The following is a 24,116-nucleotide window of genomic DNA, read 5'->3' on the forward strand; positions in this document are numbered from 1 at the left end:
TTGCCTTCAATCTTTCCCAACTTCCAGGTCTTTTCCAATGAGTCCAGTCTTCTCATTGGCTTAAATATCCCTACTTTAGAATTGGCAAAACTGAGGCCCTGAGGTGAAAGGACTTATGTGTGGTCCTACTGACAATAAACAGTAGAGTCAGGACTCAGAACCATGCCTTCTAACTCCAAGTTCTGTGTTCTTCCTTCTTCATGACACCAAGAGACACTGAGTTAACCTGCTGTGTGCACTTGGCACAGCACTCCCAAATAAAACCACAAAGTACATTTTTCTGCCTACATTTTGAAATGCAGGTTGTTTAATAGCATATGCACATCCTAAATACATGAACACGTTCTGAATTTAAAATTAAACCTATACAGCATTTAAATATTTGTCATTGTTTATATTTTATCTTAAAATAGATCTTTTATTACAATACTGAATATTCTGAAAGTGTCAGTTGCACGGCTCCAAAATGTTCAATTAAATATTTTCCTTCTGCTTAAGATTAATGGAATTAAGGCCTTCAAAATACAATGCAAATCAAATAAAAATTTTCAGAACAGTAATTAGGGAAAAATATAGAAAATTCAATCACTCCACAAAGAAAGTCTTAATTTTATATTACATACTCATGATTCAATTCCAAATTGCAAACTATCAACCTATGGCAAATTCTGAATAGAAAAAAATGAGACAGGATTTTTAGTGTCTCATTACTGAAATCAAAGGCATCATAAAATTTTAATTAAGAATTTCCTTGGGTATAAAACGTAATTCTAGTCTTTACAAAGAATAAATACTGTTAGGGCTATTAAGTTTAAACATTCTGATGGAGAATCCAAAATCAAATGGAGAGCAATATGAAACATTATCTGTAAAATATAAATCAAAAATCTGGTAGCAGGTAGATACAAAAAAATAGTAAAGCTTCAATCTCACAAAGACTGAGTAATTAGAGAGCAAAACAATTGTTAATGATCTATATTCCAAGCCTCATTATTTAATCAAACGTTTTATTGTTCTCAATCACTTTTTATTAAACGCTTCTAATAAACGCAATAGGTGCAGGAACAGATTGATGATATCCAAGTAGAGGTTGATGGAAGCCAATATATATTCTTCAGGGGACAGTTTATGCATCAGTAGGTGAGTATCATAAATGATGAATCCACAGAACAGAAGAGCTCCCAAGGCAGAAAAGATTACCTCCACCAATTCATTATTATAGAAGAACTGTACATTAAAAAAGAAATATATGTAGATTAATATTGGAGAAAAGTATTTCCAGGAGACCTTAAGTTACCTATTATAATTATCAGTTAATTATTTTAAAATAATCACTAGTAGCAAATAATAACATGATTTTAAAAACAAAGTGTTAAAAGCATATAAATTCCAAATAAAGTATTCTAAATGCATTACTTTATACTATATCACAATGAGCAATAGTATAATAGTACAAAATAACATTTTACAACTAACTTGGTTTTTTGTCTGAGCTTTGGCACAGCTGCCTCGAACTCCATAGCAGCATCCCAAATGTATTTCTTATTCTAAAAGTCTGTGATTTTGTCTCTGTGGGTACTCCTTTCAATAGATGCCAATCACACCCCTTCCATAGTAGTCTTTGAGATAAGACTATGGCTGAAAAATTCCCCACCTTGCCAACAACATGGTGATTAACTTCTCCAACTTAGCTCAGCTGGTCTTCTGACAATACACCTGTTTCATCATTAAGCTCATTAAGACTTCCCAGTTTGTTAGAATTTACATTCTATCAGCATAGTCTTTAAGAACCCAGTCACTCAATGAGATATCTGAAAACTTCTTCAAAATTGAAATAATTTACTTTTGCATCCCAAATATTTTCCTTTGAAAGCTGACAATATAATTCAACTGAACTTTCCTAAAAGATGCAAAGGACGTCATTATCTATGATTCTATTAACTCATTCACCCATTTATTTATAAAACATACACTGAGCACCTGCAATGTGAAAATTCCTATGCTAGGTGCTTTAGAGGTAGATAATACAAAGATAAATAAGATAATCTCTTATCTTCAAGATATTTAAAATCTAGTAAGAAAAACAGACATAACAATAATTGTACTGTAAGATCATATGTGACGAGTGCTTTTAAGGGCAGTTCAAGACAAGTACAAAAAGGTTTAGTGCAGGTTTGACCAGAGAAGGCTTCTTGGAAGAGGCAGCATGTGAACTGGACCTTTTAGGGTGGTCAAGAGAGATGAAAAGGCAAGGTTTTCACAGGTAGAGAAAATAGCACGAATAAAGATATAAAAGTGGGAAAATAAGCTGCACTTAGGGACCCATGAGTAGTCTAGGTAGGGGAGAATGTGAGTATACACAAATGGGAGCATTTCTGGAAAAGAACAAGTGAAGAAGTAGAATATAAAATATAAAACAAAACTGAGATCAGATGAAGGGCAATGAGTAACAGGCTAACGGGTTTGTACTTAATTTGATGGACACTGGGAAGCCAAGGAAGTTTTCAGAACAGTAGAGTGACATCACATATATTAAGGAATTGTATCAAGGAGACACCAGAAATAGGGAGACCAGTTAAGAAACTATTGCAATCATCTAGGCAGATTTAATCAGGGCACAAACCAGGGTGGCAGTAAAATGGAATGAATAATAAGCATCCAAAGTGCAATGAGAAATTTGAGGAGGGAAAGGGATTTTAATCAGCTAGGTATATCATATGGTGGGTGGTCAGTGGAAGGGGAACTATTTCAGGCATGGGGAAAGGTGTATCCAAAGGCATAGAAACCAAAGAGGCCAAAATGAGCATGGGAAAAGAGAGTTTAGTTTGAAATATGTTGAATGCACAGTGCTGTCAGGATATGGAAAATTGAAAATATGGGACTAGAATATAGGGATGAAGTCGAGGGCTAAGATGGTGACATAAAAGTTGGCTAAACAGAAAGTGATGGAAGCAGAGAAAGTGGAATGAAATCTGAATGAGGATGGGGCAGTGGAAATAGAAAGAGAAAGATTTGAGAGCTATAAAGAATGAAAGGACAAGATATGAGAGCGAGGGAAAGGGAGGCACATTTTTAAGAATGAATAATAATTAGGAAGACTGATACTATGAGGTGACATGATCCTCTAGAGGACTGGGAGAAGGGTCAGAAAGATGGGGTGAGAGGTATTTCTCTGTTGTTATACAATTGTCGTATAGGTATTTCCCTACTGTACTAGAGGTGATGGAAGAAATCAACTTCCCTCCTACAGACGGGTCACAAATAAGTTAGGCAGGGAAGGGGCAGCTTGGGTGCAATAGACCTTAGTTCCCATCTGACTTCAGACACTTACTGGCTGTGAGACCCTGGGAAAGTCACTTAACCTCTCTTGTCTTCAGTATCCTCATCAATAAATGAAGACAACAGTAGTGCAGTATTTCACCACATAACTGTCACCATTGCATAATTGCCGCACCCTGTGGGGGTTTTTCCCAGTTCAAAAACTGGTTTATAACATTTCATCATGTAATCATTGCATGGTACGATTCTGTTCATCACACAGCTTAAAAGTTAAACAGAGCAGCAATACAGTCACCAGTGGCATATGGATACACATTTATCTCACACATGGCAAGTCATGAGCCTAGAATTCTCAGCATGCGTGCACTGTCAGTACGTTTCCAAAAGCCAGCTTGAGTGGTTCATGCAGAGCGCTGCAATACTAATGGTACTGTTACTCAACCCAAAGAAGAGCCATAGGCACAAGGGGAGCCCGTGCAAAGGTGAAGCTGCCATGAGTAAGTCACACGATTTGGTAAGACTTGAAGCTTACTAATTTTAATGTATATTCATGAGTATCCTGTGCATCCTAATCTTGCACCGAAGACAGTTTAGTAATAAATGAGTTTCAAATAATACCAGCACGATTTAAAAAACAAAACTTCATATAATGGTTGCACCCCACTTTTTTGCAAAATTTTGACATAAAAATCTGCAACGATTATGCAGTGAGATACAGTACTCACTTCACAGCCTTCCCAAATTTTAAAAGTTCTATATATGTATGTTAGCTACTATTATTACTTGGCATATGCTTATTGTTTGAAGTCTGTTATCTTGGGTTTCCCAATCTGCTAAAGATTAGATCAAAACTAAATTGGCAATTTGTTGGGTCAAAGGTGGAGTCAGCAGAAAGTGCTAACTTGGAACAGAAGGAGAAAGATGGTCAGCTGGGGACTTATTAAAAGCAGGAAGAAAAGGCAGGCTTAAAAGGAGGAATCAGGGCAGCCAGGTGCCAGAAGCATTGCCTTCAGAGGTAGGATATCTCTGATGTCAGTCTAGGGCAGCAGGTATAGAAGTTAAAGTTTTCCAAAAGAGTAGAATAAGGCCAGCAATTAACTAACGAAAGAGCAAACCAACAAGGTAGAAAATGAATAAATCAAGGCTAAATTAGGACTTTTAGAGGCCAGATCCACTGAGACCTCCAGGAAGATAAAAAAGGTTATTGTTAAGTCAATACACTAAGGAAGCAGAGAGGAAAAAAATCCTTGGAGGTTAAATAAGAAAGTGCTTTTCTCAGTTTGGGGCAGAGGTGAAGGCAGAAAGAAATAGCCACTGACACAAACAGGAGAAAGGTGACTTCAAAGCTCTTACAGAATGGTGACCAGAGCTGGCTGAAGACCTCCAGAACTTTGTATTAAAAGCCTCCAGCCTGCCAGCAAAATCCTTGGTAGAGCATTTATGGAAAGGAACAAGGACAAGAACCACAAAGAATAAGTGCATGAGCTGGGATCTCTAACCAGTGAAAGAAGTATCTATAGTAATGAGACCACAAATCTATTCAAGTAGACAAAGAACAGATATTTCTCTGTTGTGATTAGTGATAGAGATCGATAAAAATATCTTAGGTCATTAAAAAAGAGATATGTGCTGATTTCAGGGGCAACAGGGAAGGGAAAATATTGAAAACCCATATATTCCATTCCACAGGGAAAACAGGCCTAAGAGCAATAATAGTAAGTAACCGTTAGGGGGAGCTGCCAAAACAAGTCAATAAAGGACAGAAAATTGTGTTCTTGGCTCTCCTCTCTTTAAGATCTCTTTCCAGGCAGTTAAAACCCCACCTATGGTTTCAATGGATGACTCCCAAATCTACAACTAATGCCTCTGAGCAGTAGGCTCACATTTCAGACTGCATGAAGGACCTCACCATCTAAATATTCGGGGCCAAAATTCAACATGTCCCAAGTTGGGATTGCTTTTCTTTTAATGTTTTACTAATGCATTTTATCTTCACATCATAATTATTTCTCAGGGGAAAAAATTTTCCCTTCCTCTGCCTATACTGAACATTTCCTTTGTAACATGGAAAAACAAGCAAATAAAACAGCAGACATCGTGACCACACTCATACCCCCACTTGGCCATAAAGGGGGTGTTTCCTTAGCTGTTCTCCAAGACTTTTCACTCATTTTTTTCTATTACTAAGGACTGGCTTAAATGACATTTTCATTCTTTTTTATTCCCCATTGCCATCCTCTTCTAAAGTTCACACAGCCCAAATCTATCATCCAGTCTAGATCCTGGTGACCTCTATCTACTGATCTCCAGGTCATTCTCCTTTCTTTCTCAGTGAGGCAGTTTCTGGTTCCATCTTTCTTCACTGCATTTCCTGCCCACAGAATGGAGCAAAACATAAATGTTAATACTGTAATACCTCCAAGCTCCTCAAATGACTCAATTCCTATAACTCACTCATCAAATACCTGCTACACACAGGGGATAATCACCCCCTAGAGGTGCTTTACTTCTAGGATCCAAGAACTTTGAAATTACTTTATCTAATCGAAATCACCTATATTTCTATCCCTTCCTCCTCCTAAAACTATTCTTCATCCTTACATAACTTCTGACCTCTCTATTCCTCTCAGCACTCTGTCAGGCCAGGACCCCTGCTTGGGCTACACTCTCCTCTCTTCCCAAATCCCAACCCCTTGGTGAACCAATTCAACTCTGCACCATCCTCTACTCTTAAATGTCTTGATCACTTGTTTGTTACTACTCACATTATGTCAAACCCTGACACTACATCAATCCCACAATTTGCCTCTTCTGCTCCTACTCACATGGTGCTGAATTCAAATGGAAGAAGTCATGCAACTATGACTAAGTCCACTACAGATTTATATATCTAATGGTATCTCCACTGAGCCTTCACAGACGGCTCAGGAGAAGAAGTGAGGCTGGTGACCTGCACAGCCCTCCCTCACTCAAAACAAAGTCAAGTGCAAGTCATGTCATCATTTGTTTGATGTCATGGTTCTCTTTGAAATGAAGGACAAACACAACCTGTGAGTACACCAAGCTGCCTGAGTGGGGACCCAGCTGGCTGGGTAACTCAGCTCATCCTCTCTCTCAACCTCTCCCTCTACCCTTCCTTCTCCTCTCCAAAAGACGGTAAATTTTGATGGCCAGAAGGTGCCCAGTTAACTTGGGGTTTACTGGCTAGATGTCTTTCTTATCTTTCTTTTTGTCTTTCTTTTCCCTTCTTTCTTTTTTTCTTTCTTCCCTCCTTCCTTCCTCCCTCCCTCCTTTCTTTCCTTCCTTTCTTGTCTTTCCTAAAACCTTATACCCAGTGCACTCAGAAGCCCACAGACTGAACAACAACGGGTCCCTGCCCAAATTCCACTCAATGGCTGTTTTTTGGACCCTCCTGGCTTACAGTGAATGTCAATGGTAACTGTTTCTCTTTGAACTAACAACCCTGAGGACCCTCCCAGCTTGATTTATTTATTTATTCTTTTCTATTTAAAGGGGCCATCCCCTTACTATTTCTTAAAGAGGCCTATTCACTGAATGGGCATTACCTCTCTCAAGGTCTCCCAGTGCATCCTGGATCATCTCCAGTCATCCTGATGAATATCTGGTCACTAGATTCAGATGGCTCTGGAGGAGAAGTGAGGCTGGTGACCTGCACAGCCCTCCCTCACTCAAAACAAAGTCAAGTGCAAGTCATGTCATCATTTCTCTGATGTCGTGGTCCTCTTCGAAAATGAAGGACAAACACAACAATAGTTGAGCCCTCACTCCATTAACCAATCCTTTTACTTCTCCCTACATAGTATCTCACTCTTTATAACAGTTATATCAACTCTTGTCCACTCTCTTGAAATCTCCCATATCATCCCCTTCTCCTTCCACCCTCTCAGCTAGGGTCCATTTTTATGGTATGGCAAATGTTTAAGGTATAAAGTTATAAGACTAATTTGAAAAAAACATAAAAAACAAAGGAAAAACTGTCACACAAGTACACATCTAAATAAGTCCTGTCCTTAATACTCCACCAAGAAAAGCAAGGCTATCCACCAGAAGTTCGTTCTCCCTCCCTCATCTCATTACCTGTGATATAGTCTGCTTTCTCTTAGGTCTCCTTCTTTCTCTACACGTTCACTCTTGGTGATTTCATCAGATTCCATGGAAGTAATTATTATCTCCATGTAGGTGACTTCCAGTCCTGGTCTCTCTCCTGAACTCCAATTCCATTTCACCAACTACCTACTAGACATTTCAAATGGGTTCTCAACATAGCAAAAACTGACTTCTCAGTGTCATCCATAACTCCTCATTCCACACACAACAATCAGTTGCTGAATCCTGTTGTTTCCATATCTGCACCATCTCTTGCATCCTTCTCTCTCCTCATCAAATCACCATTCTTTTTCAGGCACCTGTCACCACTCTCCTGGACTGGTGAAATTATCTCCTATTTGGTCCCTTGTTTTTAGTGTCTCCTCAGTTGATTCCATCCTCCACACGGCTACAAAATGATTTCCAAAAGCACAGGTCGAACCATGTCACCTCCCTACTCAATAAACTCTGGTGGTTCCCTAGTAACTCTAAAATGAAATATAAATTTCTCTATTAGGTATTTGAAACTCTCCATAACTGGCCCCTGTCAGTGCTGTGTTCTATCAGCTGAATTACTATCAATCTATAATAATAACAATAATAGCAGTATGTAGAGAGCTTTAAGGTTTGCAAAGCCCTTTATGACTCATATCCCATTGGATCTTCACAATAACCCTACAACTTAAGTACTGTTATTGTCCCCATTTTACAGATGAGGAAGCAGGCAGATGGCGGTTAAGTGACTTTCACAGAATCAGGAAGTGTCTGAGGCTAGATCTGAATAAAGGGCTTCCTCAGTCCAGCCTGGTGCTCTACTAAGTGCACCACAGGCTTCCTGTATAAAGAAAGGCATATCAATGGAGACTTAATAAAAATGAACATAGCACATTCTAATATTTTAATAACTAGCATATTTCATACTAATTTATCACTCAAATTATTTTCTTGCAATTTAAATTACTTCAGTTATATAGTAATAGTAATGGTGAACATGAGGCCTTGATTTTTCTAAAGAGATTCCTAAAGCACTATTAATTACTGAAGTATTCTAGATTATTATTAGTATGTATCATTTTATTAATATGTCATGACATTTAAGATTAACTTGTAGTGACCTATTACACATTATTTTTAGACTTACTGTGATAAAAGAACTTACCCTCAAGAATCCCGACAAGAGGAAAATAAACAAAAAGGCAAAGAGTCTGTAAAAATAAAAGCATTAGGAGGTTAGATTATATATTCAAAGTATGATCTTTATACACAGGATCCATTTTCTTCAAGATTCAACAGTCACATTTTAAAAATATATGATTCTACCAAAGAATCATTTAACAATGTATAAAATCATATTCTTACATCAATATTAAAAAATCTATTTTTATATTCAATACATGTTTCTTAAATACCTACTACTTGCAAGGATATTGAAGATAGAGGCAGCCTTAAGATGCATGACTTCTGGCAACAAAGAAGAGATGATATGGACTCAAGAGACAGCTAGCCCTGTAATGTTGAGCTGCAGAGAGGAAGAGACTGTGGGAACTCTGCTTAAGCAAGGACCAAGGGATGGCAGAGTTGCGGGGGTAGGGGGTGGGGGAGAGGGCAAGGGGTTCTCTGAAGACTCTGCAGGAGAGAAAGGACTCTGAGGTCTGGCAGTGTCAGCGGGATGAATATATCTTCACTACATGTATGCCTCTCTCCACTATCCTCCGGGTTTGATTCCCCTTTTCCCATGGATGCTGTGTCCATGTGAACCTGGAATACTGGAAGGTAACCTGGATAATATTAGGGAAGCTCAGTAGAAGGGTGCAATTTGTGGGGAAAGGTCTGTCCTATTTTATACACGGTTAGTCTGAGATGCCTATGGGACATCCAGTGCTATATGTCCAACAGAAAATTTGCAAGAATGGAGTTACAGTGGAGCTGGATATAGATGATGATGATGACAATGGTGATAATAATAATGGCCCATAAGGTTTGCAAAGTGCTTTATAAATACCTGCTGTAATCCTCCCAATCACCCTGGGAGGGCAGTACAGTGATAGCATGCTTTTTTACAGCATGTTTATAGATAATGAGGAAAGAATTAGAAAGGGAAAGACTAAGGGTTAGAGAGGGAGGAACCTTTAGACAGCAAGGGCAATCTGCTAGAGAAGACAGGGAACAATGGACTCAAGGAAACCTGAGGAGGGGTTGCCTTTGGTAAGAGGAGCTACCTCTTCATCAGAGACCGAAAGAAATGAGCAAATGGCAGAGAATGATGTCAAGAGGCTTCAGTATGAGAAAGTAGAAAAAAGAAAGAAAGCATGGGAAATGGTCTTGATTTTCTCAATAAGTATGAAGCAAGGACGTCAGCTGAGAGGGGGAAATAAAAAAGTTTGGAACAGTTGTTGTGAAGAGGGAATAAGAATCAATTAGAAAAGAGCAGAAGGATTGCCTGGTTGCAGTGAGGGCCCAAATGAAATTAAATAATCAACCAACAAGTATTTACTAAGTGCCTTTTATAAGCCAGGCAATATAAATTTGTGGTGGACTCAGTGAACATAGCTGAATGCCCTCCTCTGGCTTCCTCCCTCAGCACTGTGAGAAGGGAAGATGAAAAAAGATTAATGTGGAATTAATTCTGGGCTGGGGTTGGTCAAGGATAGAGCTGCCACAGGACAAGGGAGCAAGAGATTCGAAGAGTTTAAGAGTAGTACAGAGTTACAATAATTCACTAAAGGGTTAAGATTAGGAAGAAAAGGGAAAGTAGCCAGCATAGGGGTGAGAAGGTTAGGCAAAATACAAGGGGATACTTTAGATAAGAATCAAATCAAACTCCATTCAAATGAAAACTACTTAAGCAGGTTTCCCAGAAAAGTCAAAGCATGAAAACACCCATCCACCCAACTGGCACAAAGTACAGAACCTGGCCATGCAATGAAGACCATGGTTCTAAATGGCAATGAAAATAATATGGACAATTAAAAGGTTTTTTTTCTTTTTCTTGGTTTAATTTTGTAAAGAAGCTAGTTAATCAGCTGGATTAAAGTTTAGGAATCTCAATAATTGGCTGGTTAGGTAATTTGCTTTTTAAAATCTAACCAACTAAGTTAACTAACTTGCTTTCTGTACCATAACAGAAATCCTGTGGTTGGTAAAAATCGCTTTTGTCTTTTGTCCAGCCTTCTAATAAAACTGATTACCCTTAGCAAACAAGACTTTCCAGACCTCCAACTTTCCTCTTTCCTCTAAAAAAGAAAAAAGAAACTCAAAGATCAAAGGGACTTTCCTTCATTTTAGCTCTAGTCTCTACCCAGCCAACAGAGTCAAGGCAAATTCTTTGATGTCATTTTCTACCACTCTCTACTCTGGAAAAATAACGCCTGACCCCCAAACATAAAAGTACATAATTCCCATGATAATGCTTTCCTGTATTGGTAGGGAAATTCAGAGCTTTCAGTATAAAAGATTCAAATATGTTGCACACTATTGGTTATAGAGTGTAATACAAAAAAGAAAGAAAAAAGCATTTATTTCATAGTTGAGAATAAAACCTACCCTGCTCCAAATTTGCTGAAATCTCTCTTGGATTGTAAAGTGTACAGAGTCAAACCAAGAAACACCGCAGTAGTCAACATAAAAGCTTGCAGAACAACATACACATCATAGAAAGTCACTGTAAAATAAAAGCATTGATTTATTCATTCAACAATGTTCATAAAATATGCCAAACTACAGAATAGGCCCAGTTGGCATGTCACAGAAAAAGAAAGCTCCACCGCCACCCCCCACCTCTTACCCTGCGAGCTACGCTTTGCACTTGTCAAATGATAGCCAAATGATGAAGAGGCTCCCTGACCTGCCTAGAACAGAGACACATTAGCACAGGTACCACTGTGCACCCACAAAAACTATCAGAACTGCCTGAAGTGCTAACAATATATAATGAAACATTTTGTACCAAAAAGCATATAAAAGTGAATTCTCAGTTATTCAGGGATTAATTATCTATGTTTGCTCTTTGGCCTTCTTCAATTAGATGACTTTTGGTCATTTCTCTACTAATTTGTATAGTCATCAGGGAGTAAAGGAAGGAAATGGAAGCGTGACACTTGTTACTTATTAATAATAGTGGGCAAAAAAACAATTAAAGAAAATTCAGAGGGACCTGTTCTCTTTCTTGTAAGGGCATTCATTATCCCTACCCCCTACCTCTTCATTTTCTGCTATCAAAGCTCAAAAATACACACATGGGAGTAGAAGGATAGAATTTTGAATCTAATTTCTATGGTCTTAAAACAGAACTTATTCCTCAAGCCACTACCAGTGAGATCTAGCATGAAATATGGTTTTTTTTTAATGTTGTGAAAAGCACAAGGAATGAGATTAAAATCATCACGCTATCTGTCTTCCTAACAGCTTTACCCCTTAGTTTAAGGGATAAGTAGGGCACCTTGGAAGTGGACCTTCATTTTACAGATGTGGAAATGCAGCACTCTGATCCCTTTGATTTCCTTATATTCTTCATAGCCTCCAGCTAAACAGAATTTGCTGTTTAAAGTGTATGATTAACCTTTGATTCATTATATTCTGGTATGTTTGCTTTACTGAATGCTTATTAAACATCTATACAGAAAATGCTAAAGTTTAGTCACCAGTTCCTGGTTTGTTTGTTTTTTTTAATTTTTTTTTTTTTTTTGGAGGTAGAAAGGCAAGGCAATTGGGGTTAAGAAACTTGCCCAAGGTCACACAGCTAGTAAGTGTCAAGTGTCTAAGGCAAAATTTGAACTCAGGTCCTCCTGACTCCAGGGCCGGTATTCTATTCACTGCGCCACCTAGCTGCCCTGATTTCCCCGTTTCTAACCTGAGAATTTGTTACTACTGAAAAAATTCCTTCAATACTGTATACAATAATTATGGTTTACCTGCTACAGCAACGGTCAAAGATTCCAAAAGTGTCTAGGAAAAATAAAAAGTTGTGAACTTCACAAATGCATGCAAAGTGTATCTAGTTTGCTAAAATATTTCTTGGCAACGAATTCAAAGTATTTTTGGTTTCATTTATTCTACGGAACCTGAAAAGGGTACTGTTTTGTTACGTCCATCATTCTGAAAACAAAAGATCATCAGTCTAAAAGAAATTTAGATTCTAATTCTAGTTAAATCACTGATTAACTTTATGTAATATGCATCAAAATGGGGAATGACCAAATACACTAAAAAAATTCACATGGTATACCTCTACTTTCTCCTTCCCTTTAATTTATACCTTCCTTTTTTCCTTCCTTTTTTTTGTGACGGCCATTGTACTACTTCATGGAAAGAATATTCTTCATAAAAGTTCTATCCAGGAATTGCAGCTACAGCAAGCCTTGAAACATCCTGTTGCTAAAGGGCATGCTCCGGGACTCCAGGATGGAGTCAGTAATTGCGTACAGGTAAAAGACACGGAGTCAAAGATAATGCTGCCACTTTCTGCTATGATGCAGATGACTACCTCAGATGGAGGAACAATTAAATTGAAATAGTAACGGATATCATGATTCCAATGCTACTATGGCTACGGAGGATCTTACAGAAAGTGGAGAATGACAAAACACACATAGTAAATGGCAAGATCACTTGAACAGAGGTTTTCTAATATCTGAGTTCAATATTCTTCAGACCATTTATACACCAATTATTACACCACTGTTTTTAGTGGAAAATGAATCTGTAGTTTCAAAACAGCTGACTGAGCTTAAGTGTGGAGCACAATGCTTGATAAAGCATTGATAAGCATATCATTTTATAAGTTTTGAGATGTACTCATATACAACACTGCTTATTCCCTTTACTATTATTATTATAAATAAGAAAAATTAAGGCCCAGGAAGGTTATGAGTCTTGCCCAAGATCACACATGGAGTAAATTTCCAAGGTAGGATTTGAACCCATATCCTATGATTCCAGAGCCAGCCCTTTTTCCACTGTACCACTGTACTTCCCATGGTTAAGAAGCTTAAACAATTTTTCCATTCAAAATTAAGAAATTAACTTAGATTTGTAGTAAGATTAAAGGAAAAAGAAAAAAATAACAAAGCAAATCTAAATGCAGTGCTTAGCACTCGATGTATACTGTCAGATGAATTTTTATCTTGAACTACAGTATTCCTTCCTGACCACCACCTCAAAATAAATTTAAAAAAAATTTTTTTCTCTACATAAGGGATATACAACACTCCAACCAGGTTTTTGTAAAGGCAAAATGATTTTTGAAAAGAGAAATGAAGAGCCCTGAAAAGCCAATGAGAAAAACCTGAATTTCAATCTATGCACAGTAAGACAGATCAAGACTTCCACCCTCAAAGACTTATACAGTTCTATAGCTGGAAGGAAAATCTGAGTGATCATACAGAACTACCCCCCCAACTAAAGGCCAGAAGAGTTCAACTACTCAGTGGCAGAGCCCACTCTTCTAATGCCCAGGGCAGTGTTCTTTTCTGATACAACATAAAAAGCTAAGTAAAATGACCTACTAAAATATCAACAATTCTGGAACCAAAAAGAGACCAAAGAATTCATTTTTTCTCCTAACAGTATATTTGAAAATTAGACTAAAAGAAGATTTTTTTAAAAACTCAAACTACTTATTCAAAAGAATAAAAGGTACAAAAATACTCACAAATCCAAAGAGCAGGTAAAAGTTAATAGGATGTTTATGCCTGTAGAACATCAATGCTAGAATCAAACCAAAAGATCCAAGGAGAGACACCAACATCAATGCAGGGCTATATACAAGAAAGAAATATTTTAAATTAAAGGCACTGAAATTTTATATCAAATTAATTAAAATGTTGTTGAACACATCTATAATTTAAAAATGTCTTTACTCAAAAACCTACAGCACACTAGTGACAAACTCTTAACAAAGGATCATGGATCTAGAGTTGGTAGAAGGGATGTTGAAGATCATGTAAATCTCACTGTCTCCTAACACAGATAAGGAAACTGAGGGCCAAAGTTGGTCATACAGGTAATGAGAACAAGGATTTAAGTCAAGTGCTAGGACTGCACTCTAAGTAGCCACATTTTCTTAGAAAACAATCTTTTTATCTACATAACCTAACCAAAAAATCCAAAGACCTGCCCCCTCGTTAGCCAGGGGAGCAGTGATTGAACGACCTGTAAATGTTTAGGAACACAGAGCAAAAGAGCTCCCCTTTACTCTTTTGCAGCCTTAGATCACAAGAGATAAAACTGCATTCAGTGAAACAACTTAACATTCTAGGAGAGTAGAGTCTAAACCTCAAGTCTGTAGTCAAGGCTTTTTTCTGCTGCTGTGTAAAGAGCAGGAACAGAGAAAGACCTGTAACATGTCACACAACTGCCAGTGTATTGAATGTTTCAATTTTGATGACTAGACCAATTCACAATGTCCTAATAGTGCATTTATGTGCCCATTTTTCCAAAGCTCTTCCAACATCTGTGATTTGCCCTTCTTGTCATTTTTGCCAATTTGATGAGGTACAATGTAAGAGTTGCTTTAATTTCCATTTCTCTAAATATTAGTGATTTGGAGCATTTTTGATGTGGCCGTTGATAACTAGATATTCTTTTGAGGACTACTTGTTCATATCCCTTGACAATTTATTAATTGGTGAGTGGCTCTTATTCCTATAAATGTGAATCAATTTCTTACATATCTTGGAAATGAGACCTTTATCAGAGACCTGCCATGAAGATTTTTTTCCCCAGTCAACTGTTTCCCTTCTAATTTTACTTGTATCATTTCAACAGTGAAGTGCTACAAAAATGTCTTTATGCTTGTTGTATTCAACTCCCAAAACTTATAGGGCCTTTTCTTTGAGATTCATGGCTATCCAAAAGTAATTCCTAAGAATATCTGGTCCATAGACTGGAGAATGGCTAAAGGAAATAATGAATGTGATAAATACAGAGAAGCATAAAAAGAGCTATATGAACTGACAGAGTGAAGGAAGCAGTCAAAAAACCAATATACACAATTATGACTAGGTTAACTAAAAGAACCACTAAAAAAATGAAAAGTGACTTACAAAAACTTGCATGACTTGAAAGAAGAAATGAAAAGATATTCCCATCCACACCCCACCTTTGTAGAGGTGGGAGGTCCACTAATATGATTCATCGCATTGCACATATTTTCATATTTTTACAATGTATTGGTCAGTTTTGCTGATGTTTTTTCTTTTTTTCTTTTGTCTTTAAAAAATGAAGTATTTCTAAAATGAGGTGGATCTCTGGGAGGGGAAAACGAAGACATCCTGGGAAAAATCTTAGTGTTGTATCCTTGCTGCTTTAACAGATCACCCCCTCGGTTATCCCTACTCTTTCGGTTATTTTCAACCACTCCCTTTCTACTGGCTCCTTTCCTTTTGCCTATAAACATGTCCTAATCTCCTCCATACTGAAAAAAACCATTACTTGATCCTTCTATCCCTGCTAAATAGAATCCTATATCTCTTCTGCCCTTTGAGGTTAAACTCTTTAAAAAGACCATCTACAATAGTTACCTCCACATTGTCTCCTCTCATTCTCTTAAACCCTTACAATCTGGCTTCTGACGTCATCATTGCACCAAAATTGCTCTCTCCAAAGTTACCAAAGATCTCTTAGTTGCCAAATCTTGCAGCCTTTGACACTATTGATCACTTTCCCCACCTTAACACTTTCTCCTCTCTAGGTTTTTGGGGCAGCTCCCTCTCCTGGAACTCCTCCTATCTCGTTGTGTCTCCTTTGCTGGATCCTCCTCCAGATCACATTCTCTAACCATAGGTGTCCCTCAGGGTTCTGTCTGTGCCCTTTTCTCTTCTCCTGCTATACTATTTCACTTAAGTGAATTATCAGCTTCCATGCATTTGAATACTATATCTATCCTCATGATTCTCAAATCCACCTCTCTTGCCCTAAACTCTGCTGACCTCTAACCTTACACCTCCATCTGTCCTTCAGACATCTCAAACTGGATGTCCAGCAGACATCTTAAACTCAACATGTCCAAAATTGTACAAACATGTACAAACCTTCCAACATCACCATTATTCTAGAGCCATGTTTTTTTAAACTGTAGGTCTTGACCCGATATGGGGTCACAACCCACAATTTAAGGGGTCATGAGTAGAAAAAGTTTAAGAAGCCTTACTCAAGAGGGCAACACCATCCTCCGAGTCCCTCAGACTTGCACCTTAGGAGTCATCCTGGATTCCTCACTCCCTCTTACCCTTCATATCCAATCTGTTGCCAAGGCCTATTGACTTCACTTTTGCAATATATCTTGAATACAATACCACCTCCCTGTACAGGCCCTCATCACCTCATATGTGGATTATTTCAATATCCTGGTGATGGGCCTGCATGCCTCAGGTCTCTCCCCACTCCAATATAACTTCCATTTAGTCACTTTTCCGAAAGTACAAGTCTGATCATATCACTTTCTTCTACTCAATACACTCTAGTGAAGGCCTGCTCTGGAAGCTTCCTACTGCCTCCAGAATCACATACAAAATGCTCTGTTATTCAAAGCCCTCCCTAACCTGGCCCCTCCTTCCTTTCTAGTCTTCTTCCAACTTATTCAGTGCCACATACTCTTTGATCCACTGGATCAAAGACACTATTCTCCTGGATGTTCCGTGAACAAGATACTCCAATTTTCTCTGGCTATCTCTCATGCCTGGAATGTTTTCTCTCACCTCAGCCTCATGGCTTCCTTTAAGTTCCAACTAAAGTTCCAACTAAAATTTCATCTTCTATAGGAAGCCTTTCCCAACCCCTCTTAATTTCCGTACTGTCTCTTTTTCAATTATTTCCTATTAATCCTGTATATTGTTTGTACATATTTGTTTGTTTGTTTACTCCCCAATAGGTTGTAAACTCCTTGAGGGCAAGGACTTTTGACTTTTTGTATCTATAGTACTTAGCACAGTGTCTAGCACATAGTAGGCACTTAAAAAAATGTTTGTTGATTGGTTAAAAGTAAAAATTATTCAGTTCTTTAACCATAATATTAGAGATAGATAAAAACAAATACATTAAAGCAAATGCTAGCATCACTGACTTCTATCCCAGGAATCCTCCCTTCACAAGAGAACTTTACAAATTAGCAGTTAAGTTCTAGCTCAGTTCTGTGATGATGGGTAGGACATTAATGGTAAGTTTGGTTTGCTTCACGTTTTTACTTAGTATTAATAGTTAGGTCATTATTAGCTGTAAAATAACATCTTCCTTGGTCACTAATTAAAAATAATTTCCATTTTAAAAATTTGGGGTGATCTTTTTTTTTTTTACTAATGTAGCAGCAAATATTGTTAGGCCAAAAAAAAAAACCCAAAACCACAACCCAAACCCAACTCTAATGTATTAGGTGGTCAGGCTAACCCTTCAAATGGATTTAGCCTAGAATGGAATATAGTTTCACTCCCTACTGATGATGCTTTAAAAGCCTTCAAGGGTTCAAGGGTATCTTACCTTTGAGATATAAAGATCTGTATGTTATTAAAGTACATAAAAGTTGCTGATGTCACAGTAGTTAAGAGAACTTGAAGAAAAACAATGCTGTAGACTTTACGCAGAAAACCTGTGAAAGAAAACATACATGTTTACTTCCCTAAGAATACACAGTAGAACAACATTTCTTTTAGAAAACTGAATATCATCAAATCTATTTTCACTAGTTATGATCAGTTTGTAACTGACCAAATTTTGGATGTCAAATTTCAAAATGGATGAGAAAATTCTAATTGGCATATAAATCTCCAAAAAGCTCCAACTTTAAAAAAAACAAAAACAACTCTTTGAGGGTCAAGAATATCACGATTTTCACCCACAAAAACTACTTCCCATTTGCAGATGGCGCCCTGAGCAGGCAAGGGTGTGGCTGGCTGTCAGCAGGCCAGGGCCTCTCTGGTTCTCTGCTGGTCACAGACTCTGCTCAGGTGCACTGAGGCCTGTGGTTGCTAACCTCACCAACTCTGCTAAGCTTCACTTTCTCCTCCCCTTTCTGCCTTCCTTTCTTCTTTCATCCTGATGTTTCTCTCATGTTTTTTGGCATTTCTTTTTTCTTAAATAGTCTAGTCTTTGAAGAATCTGTCAGCCACAGGGGCTCCTTTCCTTCTAGTCAAGGAAGCAACCAGTCACCACAGGTTTAATTTTCATGTCTTTACCTCTGGACTGCTGGGTGCATTATTTTTTCTGCTTCATAGCCCCTGATGAATTTCTTTTTGCCTACTAGATCCAGAACACTGGTGGATAATAGAAAGAGCCAAAGGCTGGGCTGTGTATAGTGAAGGTTTGACAGTATTGTGACTGACTCATGACCTCATGTTCAACAGTTGAGAAATATCTGTTCAGCTCTCCACTGCTGGGCTTTTCAAACTTTCCTGTTCTCCTGACACTGTCTCACTTTCCTACCATCAAATTCAAAGGACCTGGATTCCAGTCTCAGTTTACCATTAATCTATGATTCAGTTTCTTCTTCTGTAAAAAGGGCCAATAGTAGCTGCTTTGTATCCATACACAAATGAGAAAATGGATGTGAAAATTTTGTAAACTTTCAAGTGCTATACAAGCAGCTTATTAATGTTGTTTTGTAGCTTTTGGCTTTTACTATGCTAGGAACTGTTCTCCTTAGCTTTATTTCAGGAAAGAGCACTAACAGGTTTTGGGGGCTTAGCTCATTTAGCAAAGCATCTTCTGTAGAGTATACTGCTTTGCCCTTATCTTACAGAAGTGCAAAGACTCATGCTGGTAAAATCAGCTGTCAGTGAAGATGAGGAAAAACTGACAACTTTCCTTATTGCTCATAAATTATGATACATGAAGTAACAGAATATTACCACCCTGTAGGAAAAGACAAACGGGAAGGTTTCAGAGAAACTCGAAAGGCCTTTATGAACTGACATAAAATGAGCAGAACTACAACAATTTATACAGCAACAACATGATAAAGAAAAACAGCTCTGAAAAACTGAACTGATCACTGCAGTGATCTCCAAGAGGCCTGAAGATAAAGGCATGCTCCCCACCGTACAAAAGCGGACTTGGCAAATGTACAGATTTGTTTTTCTGGGTTAGACTATGTTCTTTGTTACAGGAATTGTGTTTGCCTTGATTCATTTGCTAGGAGCAAGTGGAAGATTTTAGGGAGAGGGAAGCAAGCTAGCTAATAAGCTTATTTCTTTCTGATAGCAACGGTATGTTCCAACAGTAAATAAAATAGCATTACTTACAGTTTAAAGTAAACTAAACAGGTAGACAAGGGATTGACAGAAGAATTAAGGTAGTCCCTAATTTTAAAAGCAATTTTCTAAGGGAAAAACATCAACAAATGTTTGGGGGCCTACCAAGCCCAGAGTCTGAACTTAACACTGATGGAACAATTCTGAATGCTTCTTATTCCAGGGAAATCTGAGAGGAAAAAATAGTAGTTCTAAGTTTTTTAGACAACTTTAAGAAACCTATACTAGTCAAGGATACCCAAAAGACCACTCTATGTTCTAACATGACTAGTAAATTATGTTTAATTGATATTATTGCTAGTGTACTTATTTCAGATGAGATTTATGAGACAAGTAATTTTTATATGATAACAGCTCTACTTTTAGTACATTAAGCTCTCAAGTCTGTTCTATGGTCTTATTTTAATACAACTAACATCTGTTATCTGGTATCCTCAGGAACTGAGTTAGTCTTCTTCTCCACTGTCCTTTCTGTGAGTGTTTCCTGGCTCTTTTTCTAATAGTTCTCTCAGGTTTCTGTGTATTCCTCTCTATTAATCTTTTGTTCTATTTGATGAACTGAAATAAAAAATTGAATTTTCTAGTATGTGGAAAATAGATTTTCCAGAGATAATACCTGTGAAATAAATTTCTAAGTGTTTGAATTTTATTATAACCTTCAAAAAGCCAGAAAGCTTTCGAAAATGAAATGTCTGTCTTGAATGTGACTCTGGAAACAGAGGATCTGATTTCTGACTCCATTTCTAACATTTCTTATCTACATCTATGCTTCTATAAAACTATAGCCTGTATCCTCTAGGAAAAAAAAAACTCAACTTAAAACCACATACAAAAAGTGACCTTAGGTTCCGGCAGGGGGGAAAAACCTATTTTTATTAGTTTCCTGTATTTATCTTAGCGTAAAGTGTCCTCACATCCCTCAGATTTCCCAGAGCACTAATTGTCTAGATCTCTCCTTTCTCTGGAAAGATTGCATTTTCTCAATTTATAATAGGACATAAGTGTTTGTCTTTTGCAATACCTTCCCCATGTACATAGTAGATGCTTAGTAAAATACCTGCTGAAGACCAGTACCAATCAGAGGGGGAAAAACAAAGATAGGAAGAGAGAGTACTGATGAGGCAGACCATCAGCAACTCCATGTGATCCTCTATTGAGGATTAATAAAAAAAGCAAGGACAATTAATAAAAAAAAAATGGGCATCTGGAACAAAGTTTTAAATGGGAAAGTCAGAAGTTTTTTATGTCTCCTGATGCCACAAAAAAGAGCTGTGAACAGAGAAAAGAGCCAAATGCTTAAAGAAAACATATGATGCATTGTCAGTGTGTGCACTAGTGACCTTACTGACTACTGATAGTTATAGCAGGAAACTGTAACCAAAAGCTGAAAAAAAAAAAAAGCCAAAAGCAGAGAAGGGAGATAAGAGACAAGGGAAGAAGAAAATAAATTAGGAAGAGAATAGTAGAGAACAGAAAGAATCGTAGTCCAGATTTATGAATGGTGGCAGTAGTGGTTGGCAAGGACTAGACAACTTGACCAAATACTAAGTTTGCACAGCACTTTACAGAGATTATCTTGATTAATTAGAAGAGGAGAGAGCTGCTGGCAAAATAAAGTCAGCATGGGGGCAAACCGACATCTCTTAGGATCCCCAGAATGCAACAGCCGTGATGGGTCCTCCACTCCTACCAAGGTGGGAATTCACTGACACAGCAGAGATGTAAAGTAACCTACCACACCTAAGAAGCAGCTAGCTCTGACCTGTACTAGAAATCCTCGGATCCCCTCAGGTCTTCTGCTAATTAGCTCTCTGACTTAGCCAAGTTATTAAAGCTCTCTAAACCTCTCTAAACTGAGCTAGTTTATCTCTAAGATTCCTTCCAATTCTAATTTCTAATTCCTTTCCAGGATGTTTCTACTCTGCTTCCCTTCCCCAGGAGTCCTCCAGGGCATTTTTGTGCCATAAACAAACACTAACCGCAGGGAGGAGAGCTTCAGATAGCCTCTCCTTGGCAGTCCTAGAGTATCTTATAATTCTGTTACAGGAGAGCAAATAAACATTTGTAATGATGATCCTAATGCCTCAAGAAAAATTTAAACTGGGATCATAGATCTAGACACAGAAAAGCCTGAAGAAGTCATTTAATTTATATATAAGGATACTGAAGGCCGGGGATGTTAAAAAAACTTCCCAGGGTCAGAGAGATAGGAAACATCAGAGGCAGGATGAGAACTCTGTCCTCTGACTCCAGAATCTCTGCTATTTCTACTAACCCAAGTTGCCTCCAGTAAGCTCAGTAGCCTACAAAAGGAAAACAATTCTCCAATCCAGCTTCCAAATCCCAAAACCCACCTCACAGGGGAGGTAGGTGGTGATTCAGTGGGAAAATCCCTGATTTAGAGACAAAAATCCTGAGCTGGAATCCTAATTCTGCCCCAGGTCCTAACTCTGTGACCTTGGGCAAATTCCTTAAAGAAAAGACTAGATGTTTAACGTTTCTTTCTATCACTAAATTTTATACCTCCTGTACTCTCAAAAAAAATTTCGCAACCCTCTCTCCTCCCAATCTTGCCTCCAGTCTTCAAAGAATTCAACATACAAACATGTCAGCAAATTTTTTATTCCCTTCCAAAACCAAAACCTTCCCACCTTTAAAATTCAATGAGTCTGTGAAAGATTCCCTCTGCAAATACTTTCCAGATATACCACTAACTCCTAGTCATCACCACAATTTATCCTACTGTGAAGAAGATGAACAGTTAAAGATAAACACTAGGATCCCTTGGTTAATACACCACAGAGCAAATTTAATTTAAAGACTTTGACAATCTCATCTTCACTTCCCAGTATGTACAAAACAAATCTGTTCCCAAGGCAGTCTTCTCACTCTTTCTGACCTACTGAGGAAAGGGGCCTTTTACTACTACGATTCAGGAATCTGATTTAACTGTTAGAGAGAGGTTAAATGAGATAGAGGGGGAAAAATAATCTAAGAACTTCTTTCCTGAAAGATTAATCTAATTATGTCAGGCACTGTGGGATGGTAGAGAGTTGGCTTCAAAGCTAAGAAGAACTGGGTTCAAACCCTACTTCTGACATTCCCTAAGGTGAGAAAGCAATGGAAACCATCCTAGACTTAGAAAATGGTGTTGTTGTTTAGTCATGTGACCCCTTTTGGAGTTTTCTTGGCAAGGATACTGAAGTGATTTCTCATTTCTTTCTCCAGCTCAGTTTACAGATGAAAAAACAGAGTTAAGTGACTTGCTCAGGGTCACACAACTATTAAGTGTCCTAGCCAGATTTGAGCTACAGGCTCAATGCGCCACCTAGAGACTTGGGACCAAGGTTCAAATCCCACCTATGCCAATGACTTCAGTGGGGGAAATCCAACAAGTTGCTTTCCCTTCCTCTGCCTCAGTTTCCTCATCTTTCAAAAGAGAGGGTTAGTCCATAGTTCCAGGTTCTTAATCCCTTTCTTTTTTTCTTTTTGGTCATGGACCCTTTCTTCAGTCTGAAGAAGACTAGAAATGCACTTCTCTGAATAATGTTTTTACGTGCACAATGGAATTACATAAGAAACAAATTACATAAAAATATAGTTATCAAATACAGGTGTGGATAAACACATAAGCACGCAAACATGCACGCACATAGACGTGCAAAATTGTAGATAAGTGCATATTTACATGTTTACATACATACACCTATGTGCATGTACGTATATACATAGATGTACACAAAAGGAGTGTACATACACATGCATATAGTGTACTTACATAGATGAAAAACATGCATGTAATGTGCCAGCACGGTGCTAAACTGGGGGGAGGGGGCCACAAAGAAAGGTAAAGAAGTCCATCCCTGACCTCAAGGAAATTACAGGGTAAGAGAGGAAGACAACCTACTAAAACAACTGTAATCAGACAAGGGAAACGCAAGATGCGCCCCTAGGTAGAATCCACCCCAAATGTTTACGCGGAGTATCCGGGCGGAGCTGTGCTGGAGCCTTCCGAGCTCCTATTGGTCGGATCAGCCGCAGTCGGATACATTGAAACTCGACTTCATTATAGTGACGTCACTTAGGTCCTCTTCCAGAACTAAGGACAACCAAGCCCACAGATTGGATACAGATAATTAGGGGGCGGGGTGGGAGAAGATTCCCAGAGGGTGGCTGGGACTTGCGGGGATGGAGAGGATTGAGAGCAGCTGGCAGCCCCGCCCCCCTCTCCTCTCCCCGGCCCCTCCCCCCTCGTCCCTCCCTTCTTCCTCCCTCTCTCCTCCCCCTCCCCCCCGCCTCTGGGCGCAGCTAAAGGGGTCACTGCTCGTACCCATTCGGATGTGGACGCTGGCCGAAGCCACGCTGGTCCCGTAGTTAAAGTCATCCTCGAGGGACAAACGAGAGTAGCTGGGCTCCGAGGTGGCCATGGCGGCGGCGGCGGCGACACCGACGGGTAGACAGCTCAGCCCCGCCCACTCGGGGGATGGAGCT

At 38.5% G+C, this 24,116-nt stretch overlaps 1 protein-coding gene across 1 annotated transcript; it reads right to left on the reverse strand.

Moving 5' to 3' along the window:
• Window positions 1–271: 271 nt before the first annotated feature.
• TMBIM4 (transmembrane BAX inhibitor motif containing 4) lies at window positions 272–24,087 on the reverse strand. The gene is made up of 7 exons (XM_072655286.1): window positions 23,956–24,087; window positions 17,857–17,965; window positions 14,036–14,141; window positions 12,297–12,330; window positions 10,930–11,047; window positions 8,546–8,591; window positions 272–1,227 (listed from the first exon to the last, which is right to left on the reverse strand). The coding sequence occupies exons 1-7, from the start codon at window positions 24,050–24,052 to the stop codon at window positions 1,021–1,023; spliced, it is 717 nt and encodes a 238-aa protein (XP_072511387.1). The 5' UTR covers window positions 24,053–24,087; the 3' UTR covers window positions 272–1,020.
• Window positions 24,088–24,116: the final 29 nt, after the last annotated feature.

The sequence above is a fragment of the Notamacropus eugenii genome, chromosome 3, assembly GCF_028372415.1.
Source record: "Notamacropus eugenii isolate mMacEug1 chromosome 3, mMacEug1.pri_v2, whole genome shotgun sequence".
NCBI lineage: Eukaryota > Metazoa > Chordata > Mammalia > Diprotodontia > Macropodidae > Notamacropus > Notamacropus eugenii.

Excerpts from the sequence above, each read along its gene's own strand:
- TMBIM4 (XM_072655286.1), bottom strand. The coding sequence starts at position 24,052 with ATGGCCACCTCGGAGCCCAGCTACTCTCGTTTGTCCCTCGAGGATGAC. Across the intron at positions 12,331-14,035 it reads TTTACCTGCTCTTTGGATTT|ACACTTTTGGAATCTTTGAC; the intron begins GTGAGTATTTTT and ends TATTTTTCCTAG. Across the intron at positions 8,592-10,929 it reads TTCAGCAAATTTGGAGCAGG|ACTCTTTGCCTTTTTGTTTA; the intron begins GTAGGTTTTATT and ends TTATTTTTACAG.